The sequence below is a fragment of the Corythoichthys intestinalis genome, chromosome 12 (genome assembly GCF_030265065.1).
Source record: "Corythoichthys intestinalis isolate RoL2023-P3 chromosome 12, ASM3026506v1, whole genome shotgun sequence".
Lineage (NCBI taxonomy): Eukaryota > Metazoa > Chordata > Actinopteri > Syngnathiformes > Syngnathidae > Corythoichthys > Corythoichthys intestinalis.
This window is the reverse complement of record NC_080406.1, coordinates 42,039,369-42,053,558: the sequence shown is the minus strand read 5'-3', so window position 1 is coordinate 42,053,558 and position 14,190 is coordinate 42,039,369. Positions and strand designations below refer to the sequence as shown.

Genomic DNA, 14,190 nt, shown 5'->3' with positions numbered 1-14,190 from the left:
CTTTATTTCAAAGGGGAAGTTCAGAATTTTTTACAGTAGGCTTAATCTTGGAGTTAGCCGGGGTTTAATTAGTCGTTGGAGTTGATTTAAACAAATTTTGTGCAATTTGTCAGTTTTCGGGCTCCGGAATGGCTAAGCCAGGGCGAGTCAATGGCTGGTCGACTAATTAAACCCCCGCTAACTCAAAGATTAAGCCTTATGTGAAAAACTCAATTGCATGCGATGACATTTTTCAGTTACTTTTATGTTGAGGCAGCAAAAGGAAAAAAAAAATGGTAAAAAGTAACTGATAAGTTACTTTTAAAGTAACTTAGTTACTTTGATAATAATCAGTAAAGTAACTAGATTACTTTTTTTAGGTGTAATCAGTAATCAGTAATTAAATTACTTTTTAAAGTAATCCGTGACAACACTGTATATAGCCTACAGCAAAACCCTAACTGTAGGTGAGAGCACGCGAGGGCATAATCAAAGACGCCATGATTTTAACAAGATATTATCCCGTACTTACCTCATTTCGATCCAAAAACTCCATGTAGCATGTATCACTGAGTGTCAAGACACAGTTGGGAATGGTAACAGACGGATTTTGGGGGGATCTTATGGGTGAAACATGGTAATATAACAAGGGTCGCGATGCAGAAATCACAGACATCAAGGATTGGTCGAGATTTTCTTTTTCATATATTTACCCTTTTAAATGTTATTTTTTTCCAATTTTTCTTTGTTTGGATTGATTATTTATCATCTAACATATCGGGGGAAAGCGACAGCAACAACAAAAAAATACAGTTTAGCGATAGTTATGAGGTAGATATCCGTGACTTATTTACAGACACCAGTTTTTCTCATTGTGACGTAATTTGTTTAAAAGTTTAAAATATGCGAGTGAATAATTTTTTGAAGTTGTTTCTTTTTTTTATCGAAATTTAGACATTGATTAATGATTTGAAGCTAAAAAAGACATTTTGAATAATGAATAGAATTACTTACCTTCTTTTTATAGCTGGGTTGAAACAAAAGCGGTTGCGCAACATTTGTAAACGGGGGTTTCCAGGGTAAAACGGAAAAATTAAAAATAGTTCGGGGGTTAATGCGCCATGAATCTCCTATGGCAGCATGTTGTTCTATCAAACACAACAGTTCTTTTGGCTTAAAATACAGCAGTTTATTTTAAAGAGGGGTGCAAGAGCAGACACTGCTTTTTCAGCCATATATACATATGTTTACTTTTGTTTTGGGATGCACGCTTTTATTTTGGCACAGGAAGCGCAGAGCATGTACTACTTCCGCACACGAGTAGGAGCGCATGTACACACGAAGAAGAGCGCACGTGCACACACGAGGAAGAGCGCATTTGAACCCATTATGAAGTGGGCGAGAGACGAGTGAGAAAAAGGGGATAGTTTACAGCTGTAAGCCTGGGCGCATATGTTGCTTGTGAAGCATCCACAGAGGCAATGCCTGTACATAACAGCTCTTATACTGTTTATTGTGCGTTTTCAATTGTGGTGGAATACTTTTTGATGATGTGCGGACGCTAACTGATACATGCTAATCATTTGTGCGGATTGTTGTTGCTGTATCAGCAGCTAGTTATAAACGCAAATTTGAATTGCTGTTATTGTAGATGAAACTGATTCAATTTGATTTTTATTTTAGTTTTATTCTGCAAGTGTTGATGCAAACCACACGGACATCTGACATCATCATTTCGAAGCTTAGCTCGCTGTCTAGCTAGGAATTAGCTCCAACGTCTTGGCGAGGACAGTACAATGACAATATAATAGGTTTTTGGATAGTTATTTTGAGATTTAGGGGAACTAAAAAGGGTTAATTCCGACTTGACGTGCAAATTCGGGTTACGTCGCCAATGTACGAATGGAACTCGTTCCTAACCCGGGGACTACCTGTGATTGAAACTGTGAAGACTGGCTGTGAATTCTCATCTTTCAGTACCATTGATGACGCTAGATGTCTAATCCATTTTGGCTGGGAGGAGTTCAAAAACCATCACTGGCAGCCACTGAGTTAAATCAGAGGCATTAATCAATACTTTCAATGCAAGCTACTGCATGTAATGGAATGATGGGACAACACCTCGCTGTGGCCACTCAGGGGAAGCCTAAGGTGGAACATTTTATGGACTAATTTATAGACTAATTTAAAGTCACCGTCATGCCTTTTTAACGGCCGAATGATTGACTGAAATAATTAAAACTGGGAAGGATTCATGGCTCTAGCTAGCACTTCAGTATCCAAGCATCTCAAAGAAGGGACAACAGTTGTATCCTATAAAAATAAATATTGCCATTTCATTGTGATACATCAGAGGCGATGAAGATGACTGTAGCTTTCCCAAGCTGATTTCCGCTCTCTTCCTTCTGTTTCTTCTGTTCTTGAGCCACTGCGCACCGCCAAGCCAATGCCTGGCAGTCGACCATGCTTACGTCGCATTAGGATGCAAGGCGTTCCATGTCCAGAGAGAAGGGGAAACTAACAAAAGCGCTTAAGTGTTGCAAACACAAGCTCGTCTGTGCACGTCTGTGAAAATAGTCTGCTCCGACTGCAGCCTTACAGGAAAAGTTCTCAGGAGAACCACATCCGCTCTTTGTCTCTCTAATTCCCTCTTTCCTGTTTTCCTCTGACTTCCCGTGTGGCAGGTCCAAATTGCTTCGCTGGCTCGACCATCATCCCAGCTGGAATTGAAGTAAAAGTGGACGACTGCACCATCTGCCGCTGCCACAACGGAGATTGGTGGAAACCGGCTCAGTGCTTGCGGCGTGAGTGCCTCAACGGCCAGTCATCGTAGAGAGACTCCAGTGGGGACTAATGCACCATTTTATAGGTTCTGGAAGGAGCACAATTCTGAAACAACCAGAAGAGGAACACTGTACAGATACTGTCAGAAGCGTAGTGTGATTCCACAGTTGATGATGGTTATGATGATAGTGGTGTGGCTGTCTCCGGTCTTTTCCCACAACTTTTCTCTAATATGTACAGGATTTGACTTGCTGCTGTCAACATTTAAGAGTTGAACTTTCTTCACCGTGGGCAACGTGAATTAATCATAATGTTTGTTTTTGTTGTTCCTGTCAGACACGACCTAACAGCAGGAAAAGGGACTGCAAGCACATGTCTGTGCTAGTTGTTTTTTCTCTGAGGAGGATTAAAACACATTGTCACAAATTCACTTGAAAAGCTTGTTTACAGGATGTACGTCACATTGAAATGTGTATTTCCAATTACGGTTTGAATTCACCTACTGTACAACACTGATTGATGCTATTGTTCATTAAATTAGATTGTATTGATTTCTGCTGAGTTGCAACATAACAAAAAGTATTAAATGTGCCCTTTTAGGAAAAAAAAAAAAAAGTTGCAAAATCATATACTGACAAACATGTTGAGACAAGTTAAGGCTAGACTTATTATGTTTAATAAATGATGAAATGGTCAGTGTTTTCACACTTACAATCAACACCATTACCAGTATGAGAAATTGGCTTGTGCCTGTGATTCTCTTCCTGAAACAATTGCTTTTCCAAAACATATTTATACAGTATATATACGTATATTTATACATATATTTATAAAGGTAGTCCCTGGTTTAAGAATGAACTCCGTTCCTGCGCTGGCGACGTAACACGAATTTCTGCGCAAGTCGGAATTAACTCTTTAAGTACCCTTATTCTCAAAATAACTATCCAAAAACATGTATTATACATCATAGTAATAAAATAAGGTAAATAGATATTTTTCCCCGCCCTTAACATCGATCACACCATACTTCTTACAACTGACATTTATTTATTTGACACCGTCAAACTATGAACACACATTTAGAAAATACAATCATGACAGAGTGTACGATAATGCTTTAAAGTAAATCAGTAAGGAAATATTTGCTTACAAAAACACCTAAATGGCTGCACAATAATGCTGAGGGAAATAAGGTCCAAGTCTTGGGTAATTCAATGAGGAAAACAGCAACTATGAGTGGCACCGGTTCCGCGGTGAAAACGAACGCTACTCAAAAAACTAGCAGGCTGATAGCGAGCTAATGGAGGGGTATCACTGAGCCTGTGCTGTTTACCCTTTCTCTCTGCCTTCTTGTAATGTTAATTGGCGTTCACCCCCGCTTCCCAATGTGAAAGCAACGCTCGAAATCAATAAAAAAGTAGCCCTGGCGTAACGTCATACAAGTCCGAGTGCAACAAAGGAAAGCACACCGCATAAATAGTATAATGAAATACCAGATATGCATGGCAGTTACAGATCAACCATTTCAATTTAATGAATACCAAAATTAAATGACAAATAATATACTGTACTTACCGTCAATGTTGAGAGGTGGCGGACAAGACACGGTTACGCGATGTGAAACAACAACAACAAAAAATGACTGGAGACAAAATGGCGGACGAGACTCAGGCGTCCTAAAGTTGTAATTACGTAAGTCGGGTACGTCTTAACTCGGGGATTACCTGTATATACTAGTATATACAAGTATATATATTATATACTGTATACAGTCTTGTGAAAAACTTGGGACACCCCATTAAATATTCAGTTCTTTATTAAGGAATGTTTGCATATTAATGTCTGATCTTGTTTTTCCTTATTTCTGGATAAGAAAGTGATTTAATTGCAGGTAAACAACAAAAATTAACATTGTTTTACTCATTAAACCCAATATAATCAACAAAAATGCATATTCTAACAGAGGAAAAAGTTAGGACACCCTACCACCTCATAGCTAGTGTTACCCCCTTTGGATGGAATAACGTCAGTGAGATGCTTTTTGTAGCCATCTACCAGTCTTTGACATCGGTCTGAAGAAAGTTTGCCCCACTCCACAATACAGAATACAGTGGAATGGCTGATTTTGTATTCTTTTGAGATCTTTTGAAATCCCGTATCAGAGTCGTAGGCATCTACAATCTTCTTTCTGAAGGCCTCAGACTGCTCCTTTGATCTCACCATGGTGTTTTCTCTCACTTCAACAGTTAGGGGCACACCAAACTCAATGTGAGGTTTAAATAAGGCATGCCTCCTTCAAAACACTGGGTAATGATGTTCTAATCATGTGCACCTGATGTGATACACTTGTGATTTTAGCCATTTTAAGTGGGATTGAATGTGGGGGTTTCCCAATTTATTCCTCAACAGAAATTGCATTTATTTAAAATAACATTTCACAGAAAGTTACAAAATATCTTTTTTCTCCAATTTTAATTGTTTAGTTCTGTTACTTCAATCTCTCAAGATTATTAAAATTAATGTTAAATATCCATACGACCAAATATTAGAAAACACACAGGCTTCCATAGGGAGTCCTAATTTTTTCACATGACTGTATATTACATCCATACATACATATACACACTACCATTCAAAAGTTTGGGGTCTAAGTGACCCCACTGTGTTTGTCTCTGCCTGTTGGTCTTGGGTTTCGTACAGAAATGTGATTATCACAATAAGATTACGTCATACCTAGTTGTTTAGGATTTTTATTCTCTCAAAAGAAAATGACTTCTGTTGTTACATCATTACATTCTCATCATCATGCTACCAATCTTGTTTTGTCAGAGAAATTACTCACACCACCGTAGTATTGATACAGTAGGCTATACTTACAGTATATCAAATGAAAAGTGTAAGATTGGGAAAGAGATGGCCGGTTTTACAGATATTTACTACAGTCAACCTAAAAACAAAGTTTCTTTGTTATTTAATTGGAAACTCCAATTTTGCTTTTTCATAGAGGTGCTCCAAATATGGCCACAAACCAAATGTTTTTACTTGCAAACAAAGTAATTAGCGTGCCAAGAGCAGCCTGCTTCTATTCCCCTTGATCAAGCGGTTTGCAGAGTTTTAAATCCTCCAGCTGGGTGCTTGGCAGTGCTGTAGCCTGCAAGCAGGGGAGCAGACAAAAGGGGGAATCTGCAAATGCTTTTAAGCAGCATTAACATGCACATTGTCATCCTGAGTAATCACTAGCACTCAGTTCCTACGTGTAGCTTCACTGGTAAAAATGTATCTGTGGACTTTCAAAATGCTAAATATTGTGCTCTAGCTATTCTGTTTAAATAACTTCAATGTGGTGTATTAATGATTGGATGAATTTTTCATTTGACTTTACAGTACACTGGTACAATAGTCCAAATACCTCATGAGAGTAGTTTTGTTAATGCTTCAATGCTTTAGCATTGGTATTACTGTCACTCATCGCAAACCCACACCAAGAAAATAATCAAAAACACTTCATGAAGCAGCCTTACACCATTTGTGTGTCCATATGGTTGTTAAGTCACTACACTATACTTCCAAATTCATGGAGGATGACGAAGAGATGGCTCTTCAGCCAGAGACATTCAATTAACTCTTGGCCTATCTCACCCCAGCTACAAAGTCTCATGCTTACTCCATTTTGAGTTTTTCTGCCTCCTGCGTCCTTCAAAATGACTTCTGTGGATATAAGGAACAAAGCTTGTCGAAGCTAGACTTTTGCACGGTTTCATGAAATCAGCTGGGTTCAGGTAAGGTTCACAACCCAATGTTTTTGACATGAGAAATACTCACCAGCAACTCAGCCTTGCTGTCCAGTAAAGCAGTCATATCATCTATCATCAGAGCTCCCCCATCCAAATAATCTCTTCCTGCTAACCTTTGAGAGCCTTTTCTTGGCTGCTGATGGATGGTCCACCTAATAGCAGCATTTGGCACCTTATAATTAGATAGTAATGAAAATCAGATAAAGACCAATGACTTATGAATGGTTGTCGTATCAAGGTGCAGCAGCAATTGGTAGGTTAAATCTTGGGCGCAAAAACTGAGCTAACGTCATATCCATTATTAAGCAGCTGTGATTTAAAGTCTTTCCGGGCGGAAAGACAAGAGCCCATCCATCTGGCTTGAGGTATGAAGACACCTTTGGTTTATCAATCACAACCATAGCACTCCAGACATCTTGAGACTAATAAACAGTTATTTATCTTCATTATACATATCGCAGCCTTGTTAGAATTCTGTCCATGTGTATGTGCTCGTACAATTTGGAGTGACTCTACCGAGCGGCAAGAAAAAGGACTTTGAGCGCTTGATGAAAAGAAAAGGCTTCGAGACATTGCTCTCACCACTGATGCCTTTTCGTTCTAAAAGGATAAATGAAGGTTGCTCTTTGGTGTTGTGGAAAAAGCACAAAAGGCTTCAACGTTAATAAGCATCCATTTTACTCCACTGGAAGTCTTTCAGACCTGGCTTGAAACGAAAACAGACTGGACCCCGGACCGTCAGTGGACAGTCAATTAAAAGGCCGTCGCAAATGGCGCAGTGAGTCAACGACGACAAAACCAATGGACTTTCTATGTCCATTTCACTATAACTATATTGGACTGTAGATTCATATGTAAAAATAAGAATGTTTCTTTGAAAAAAATGACATTTGTTCAACTAAAACAGTAGATTCAGTGTTGACATAGACCAGGGATCGGCATCCCGCGGCCCCTGAAGCCAGATGCGGCTCTTTGATCACTCTTATGCGGGTCAGTTTTTTTATTTAATACATGTATACTTCATTAAAATTTATTCTGGTGCTTTCGAGATTTAACAAAGAAGTTCAACTGCCCTAGAGTAAGCAGATCAAGTCAGGTTCACTGGTTTGTGTGCTCGATAGCATTACACTCTCACAGGTCATGAATTCACCAACTGTGTAAAGCAGGGGTCTCCAAACCAGTCCTCGAGGGCCGCTGTGGGTCCTGGTTTTTGTTCATACTGATCAAGCACAGACCTTTTAACCAATGTGGTTTCTTCTAAAACAAGCAGCACCTGACTGCAATCAACTGATTACACTTATAAAACCCCAGATTGGTGACAAGGTGTGGTCTTGTTTTGTTGGGAGTGAAATCCTGCACCCACTGCGGCCCTATGTGGAATAGTTTGGAGACCACTGGTGTAAAGTCAAGGTTGCTGCTCAAAAGTGCATAGCTCAAAAGTACATACCTGCAAGACTTTGCGCCATTAAAAGGTGCAAAGACGTGTGGGCAAGCGTGACTTTACTTTGCTCACTCACGGAGGTCATGAATTGACCAACCAATGTAACCAATGTAAATTAACGGTTGTCACTTGGAAGGTGTACCCACAAGTCTTTGCACCATTTATAGGCATAAAATTTGAATAAAAATTAAGAGGATCACTTTAAGGGAGCAGGACATATGCGGATTTTGGGTGGAAGGGGGGCAATGGCCCCCATGGTGGCCCAAAAATTAAATTTCATTTAACTGACTTATATTGACCTATATATCAATTTAAAACACATACCTAGCCGGTAAAATGCTGTCTACTTATAAAGCAATAAAACAACAAAAATGAATGAAATAAACAAGAATCCTACAAAGTATTACATTATGGGTAAAAATTATTTTTTGAACAAGTCATTTGAGGAGCACCTTAGAGATGGTCCTTTGCTTTGCTTAGTCAAAACTACACCTGAGGAGGCAAGATATATTCGGAATTTCTTTAAACCAAGGCTTCAAAAACAACTGAGCTTAACTGAGGATTGAGCACGAACAGTGTCAAGATGTACAGTATATACAGTATATATACACACACATATATATATACAGGGGTGCACATAATTTTTTTGCCCAGGTTCTCAGAGGAGGACCTGGAGATGTGACTTGGTCCTCATTGAGCTTGAGAGCCAACCCGCCTGATGCGATAAATTTATGACAAGCTTTACTTAGAGCCAATTAACTTGAATTAATTATATTAACAATTAATGCTTGATTAACATCAACTGGCACAACAAAATTGCCATTACTTTGAAATGTAAAGAAATAAAAAGCACCAATTCAAAATAAAGGGCATTATGCGGCTCCCACATTAACTCCAACCCTTTTTAAAAGTGGGATGTCCTCCTCATAAGACCTTATTGAACGTGCATGTTTAGCTTTGTAAAATGCGAGCAAAAACACGTTTGTCAGTGCATGTCGCTGTTCATTACCTTTATTCCGCCACTTGTCCATAGGGCGAGCGGGGTCCTGTTTGACATCGATAGTTTGCTTAATTGCCACATGCTGTTTTTTTCGTGCTTTTCAAAGTTTGGATGGCTGAAATTCTTTGACTCTACATAAAATGCGCTGCTCTTATCGGCGACATTGGGATTCTCACAGCACATTTTGTACCGCATTTCCGTGCGAGCATCATTTGCTTCTAGCCATGGTACCTCCTACTTTTCAGCAAAAGTCCATTTTTTCGGTAGCTCCGGTGACGTCTCTGTCGTCTGTCTGTCTTTTGACGGGGGTGGGGGAACACGGAAGTAATTACTCAGTGTGGCCTGCCTCTTTGACATTTTGAGAAGTTATTTTCTCGTGTCCGCCGCAAATACGGTGGTCAGCCATCGGTACGCAAAAGCGTATGGAAGTCGTTGAGGGCCAGCGCGTTTGTCTACGTCCGGTACGCATGCGCGCATGCGGACCACTTATGTGCACCCCTGTATATATATATATATATATATATATATATATATATATATATATATATATGGTGGAAAACACTCAGGTGGCTTCAAGTTCCACTCTGAGACCCCCAGTTTGGCCAAATTTCAAAATTGTCCGATATGCACAAGTGATACATCATTGAAAGCTTGAATTCTCAAGTTTCTGGGGTAAGAAAAAAATTTGAACAGGAGGGCATTTAAAAAATAAATAAATAAATAAATACACAGCGAAACCCTGGAGGTGAGCGCACGAGAGAGCAGAATTAAAGACGCCATGACTTTAACGAGATATTATCGCGTACTTGCCTTATTTCGATCCAAAAACTCCATGTAGCATATATCACTGAATGTCAAGACACAACTGTGAATTGCCAGAGCCGGATTTTGGGGGTGAAACATGGTAATATAACAAGGGTCGCAGACATCAAGGAGTAGTCGAGATTTTCTTTTTCATATATTTACCCTTTTAAACATTTCCCCTCCCCAATTTTTCTTTGTTTGGATCGATTATTTATCATCTAACATATCGGGAAAAAATGCGACTAACAAAAAAAAAAACAAAAAAAAAAAAAACGATTAAGCAATAGTTATGAGGTAGATATCCGTGACTTTTTTTTTACAGACACCATTTTTGTCATTGTTACCTAATTTGTTTAAAAGTTTAATATTTGCGAGTGAATAATTTTTTTTTAAGTCAATTTGTCAAAAACTAAATAGACACCAATTAATGATTCCAAGCTAAAAAGGACATTTTGAATAATAAATAAAATTACTTACCTTGTTTTTATGGCTGGGTTGAAACAAAAGTGGTTGCGCAGTGTCGGTAAACGGGGGTCTCCAGGGTAAAACGGACAAATTAAAAATAGTTTGGGGGTTTTATGTGCCAAGAAACTGGTATGGCAGCATATAGACTTGTTCCATCAAATACAACACTTCCTTTGGCTTAAAATACAGCAGTTTATTTTAAAGAGGGGTGCAAAAGCATAAACTTCTTTTTCAGCCTTGTCTTGTGTTTTCCGCCATATTATATATATATATATATATACATACATATATATACTCACCGGCCACTTTATTAGGTACACCATGCTAGTAACGGACACCAGGAACAACGTCCGACGTCTACATTCAGAAGAGCGCAATCCTAGGGACAGCTAAGATCCTGTGCAGGACCCTCAAGCTCCCAGGCCTCTGGTAGAGGACCCGAGCTTGAAAGGAGAGACCATAGACGAAGATTTTTTATATACATACATATATATATATGTATATTGTTTGTTATATTGCTGACCCTGTGTTTTGGGGTCATCAACATGGTTTTGTCCCCCCTCCCACAAAATTCAAATCTGCCTATGGGGCAGCATTGCCAAATTTCTTACCTCTTTGACCCTTCCTTTTCTTGTCATATCACTGACTTCTGATGTTGTTCTTGTCGTATCACTTAGCCTATTTTCTGCAAATTTCCATTAAATAGGCTAATCTGTTTTCAAGTTATTGCAAGATTTCTTTTCTGATTTCTGTGGCATTTGACCTCATTACCCCCAAATTTAATCACCTTTTTCTTTTAATATTACAACAATATTAAGCAAATATGATGATCCCTTCATTTGTTCTTGAGTCATCATGAACACAAACAGACATACGGAAACGAATACGTAACTTTCTGGCAGACTATTTGCTGCAAAAGATATCCAACAAACATTTCCTCAAGAACCCATCAAGAATTACATCCATCCATAGTTAAAGAAAACCAAATCCTTAAGATTGTCTCATTTGTATGATTTTGATCAAGAAATACGCTTACAAATTGTGCCTTGAATTGAAAGACAAACAGTGTTAAGATACTGAACAATCGGTTGTAATAATTTTGGGGAGCATTGAAGGTATTGAAGGTATTTTGTTACAAGTAAAAGTTGAGACATTTGGAAATCTTAAATGTATCATAAGATAAGAGCATGCTTGATTGTAGATGAACACTTACTCACATATATTTCTCCAAAATTTATGCAGAAAAAAACATTAGCTTCTTAATAAATTACAAAACAACCCTTGATGCACCACATGGTGTTTCTATGTAAATAACTTTCGATATACTGTATCTATATTTAGGATGTGGGGAAATTAGTATATAATTCATCATGACACAAAACTATTTAGTTAGCTATGAAAAATGAAGTGTTATTCTGCCAAAACAATTTTTGTTCATTATTTATTACACATATCTTAAGAATTTTTCTTTGTTTTAAATGAGATCTGAAGACCAAAATGTGTAAAAATACCCCTGCAGAGTGCGCTGCGCATCTCATTTGATGAAGATGTTTTCTTTTAAGAGATGGCAATGCTGTAATAGCCCACTAATGTGAGGTAGAGTAATGATGGGCAAAAAAAATATATTTTTCAGTCATAATTCTGTATGCTAGTCACTTAGCATTCGCGCAAAGCACAGCAGAGCATTCTGCATACCAATTTGTCATTTAAATTCAGCTTTCCAGAACAAACACAGAGGCACTACACCGACTGCTTCTCTGATGACCTCACCTTTCGATATAACAGAAAGTATCTTTCGACGAATTGCGTGAGAGGAGAAAGCGAAAAGATATCAAGGTTTTTGTGAGTTCAAGGACATAAACTGTGCTTTCATTAGTAGGGCTTCTTTGCCTCTAATCATTTAACCACCTCTTGCAGCTCAGCGTGGACAAAGAAATTTTAGCAGCACAAAGCAATCAATAGCAGTTAGGCCAGTAGCTCTTGAATACAATTTACATGCGCTTATTGTAATCACAATACACACCTTTCTCGACACAAAAGGTTGTATTCTCCTCATGCACGGTCATAGCAATTTCTGTATTTTTGTAACATCCAATTAGGCTAACAAGCCACACTCAGCCAGGGACTCTGCACTTGCAAATGCAAAAAGATTGGGTTTTTTTTTTCTTTCGTAAAAGAGGAGCCAAAATATTGTTAAAGCTGTATATACTTATAGGGTTCTGTTCACTTTGCAGACTGTCATGCAAAAAAAAAAAAAAAAAAAACAATATACAATAAGCAATAAGACCCATAGCTACAGTGGGGAGAACAAGTATTTGATACACTGCCGATTTTGCTGGTTTTCCCACTTGCAAGCCATGTAGAGGTCTGTAATTTGTATCAAAAGTTCTCTTCAACTGTGAGGGATGGAATCTAATACAAAAATCAGAAAGTCACATTGTAGAATTTTTAAATAATAAATTTGTATTTAACTGCATGAAATAAGTATTTGATACATTACCAACTAGTAAATATTTCGGCTCTTAGTTCTTTTTTAAGAACCCCTCCTGTTCTCCACTCATTACCGGAAGTAACTGCACCTGTTTGAACTTGTTACCTGTATAAAAGACACCTGTTCACATGCTCAGACAAACAAACTCCAACCTATTCACAATGGCCAAGACCAAAGAGCTGTGTAAGGACATCAGGGATAAAATAATAGACCTGCACAAGGCTGGGATGGGCTACAGGAAAATACGCAAGCAGCTTGGTGAGAAGGTAACAACTGTTGGAGCGATTATTAGAAAATGGAAGAAGTTCAAGTTGACGGTCAATCTGCCTCGTTCTGGGGCTCCATGCAAGATCTCACCTCGTGGGGCATTACTGATCATGAGGAAGGTGAGGGATCAGCCCAGAACTACACTGCAGGACCTGGTCAATGATCTGAAGAGAGCTGGAACCACAGTCTCGAAGAAAACCATCGGAAACACATTACGCCGTCATGGATTAAAATCCTACAGCGCACGCAAGGTCCCGCTGCTGAAGCCAGTGCATGTCCAGACACGTCTGAAGTTTGCCACTGACCATCTGGATGATCCAGAGGAGCAATGGGAGAAGGTCATGTGGTCGGATGAGACCAAAATTGAACTTTTTGATCTAAACTCGGCTCGTCGTGTTTGGAGGAAAAAGAAGGATGAGTACAACCCCAAGAACACCATCCCAACCGTGAAACATGGCGGAGGAAACATCATTTTTTGGGGCTGCTTCTCTGCCAAGGGTACAGGATGACTGCACCGTATTGAGGGGAGGATGGATGGGGCTATGTATCGCCAGATCTTGGCTGAAAAACTCCTTCCTTCATTGAGAGCCCTGAAGATGGGTCGTGGCTGGGTCTTCCAGCATGACAACGACCCAAAGCACACAGCCAAGGCAACTAAAAAGTGGCTCCGTAAGAAGCATCTTAAGGTCCTGGAGTGGCCTAGCCAGTCACCAGATCTGAACCCGATAGAAAATCTATGGAGGGAGCTGAAAGTCCGTGTTGCCCGGCAGCACTCCAAAACCTGAAGGCTCTGGAGAAGATCTGCATGGAGGAGTGGGCCAAAATCCCTGATGCAGTGTGTGCAAACCTTGTCAGGGACTACGGGAAACGTTTGGTATCTGTAATAGCAAACAAAGGTTTCTGTACCACATATTAAGTTCGATTTTTGTGATGTATCAAATACTTATTTCATGCAATTAAATGCAAATTTATTATTTAAAAATCATACAACGTGATTTTCTGTTTTTTTTTGTATTTGATTCCGTCCCTCACAGTTGAAGAGAACTTATGATACAAATTACAGACCTCTACATGCTTTGCAAGTGGGAAAACCAGCAAAATAGGCAGTGTATCAAATACTTGTTCTCCCCACTGTATATGGAATTGTAATACAGTGGTATGAAAA

At 39.0% G+C, this 14,190-nt stretch overlaps 1 protein-coding gene across 2 annotated transcripts in view; it reads left to right on the top strand.

Moving 5' to 3' along the window:
• LOC130926570 (von Willebrand factor C domain-containing protein 2-like) overlaps positions 1 to 3,439 on the top strand; it is a 37,493-nt gene extending 34,054 nt beyond the window's left edge. The window contains exon 4 of one of the 2 annotated variants that reach the window (XM_057851515.1): positions 2,664 to 3,439. In XM_057851515.1, the coding sequence (XP_057707498.1) occupies positions 2,664 to 2,812 (149 nt within the window). In that variant the 3' untranslated portion in view covers positions 2,813 to 3,439. The remainder of the gene's footprint in view (positions 1 to 2,663) is intronic. The other variant, XM_057851514.1, reaches the window with a different exon arrangement.
• The last annotated feature ends 10,751 nt before the right edge of the window (positions 3,440 to 14,190 follow it).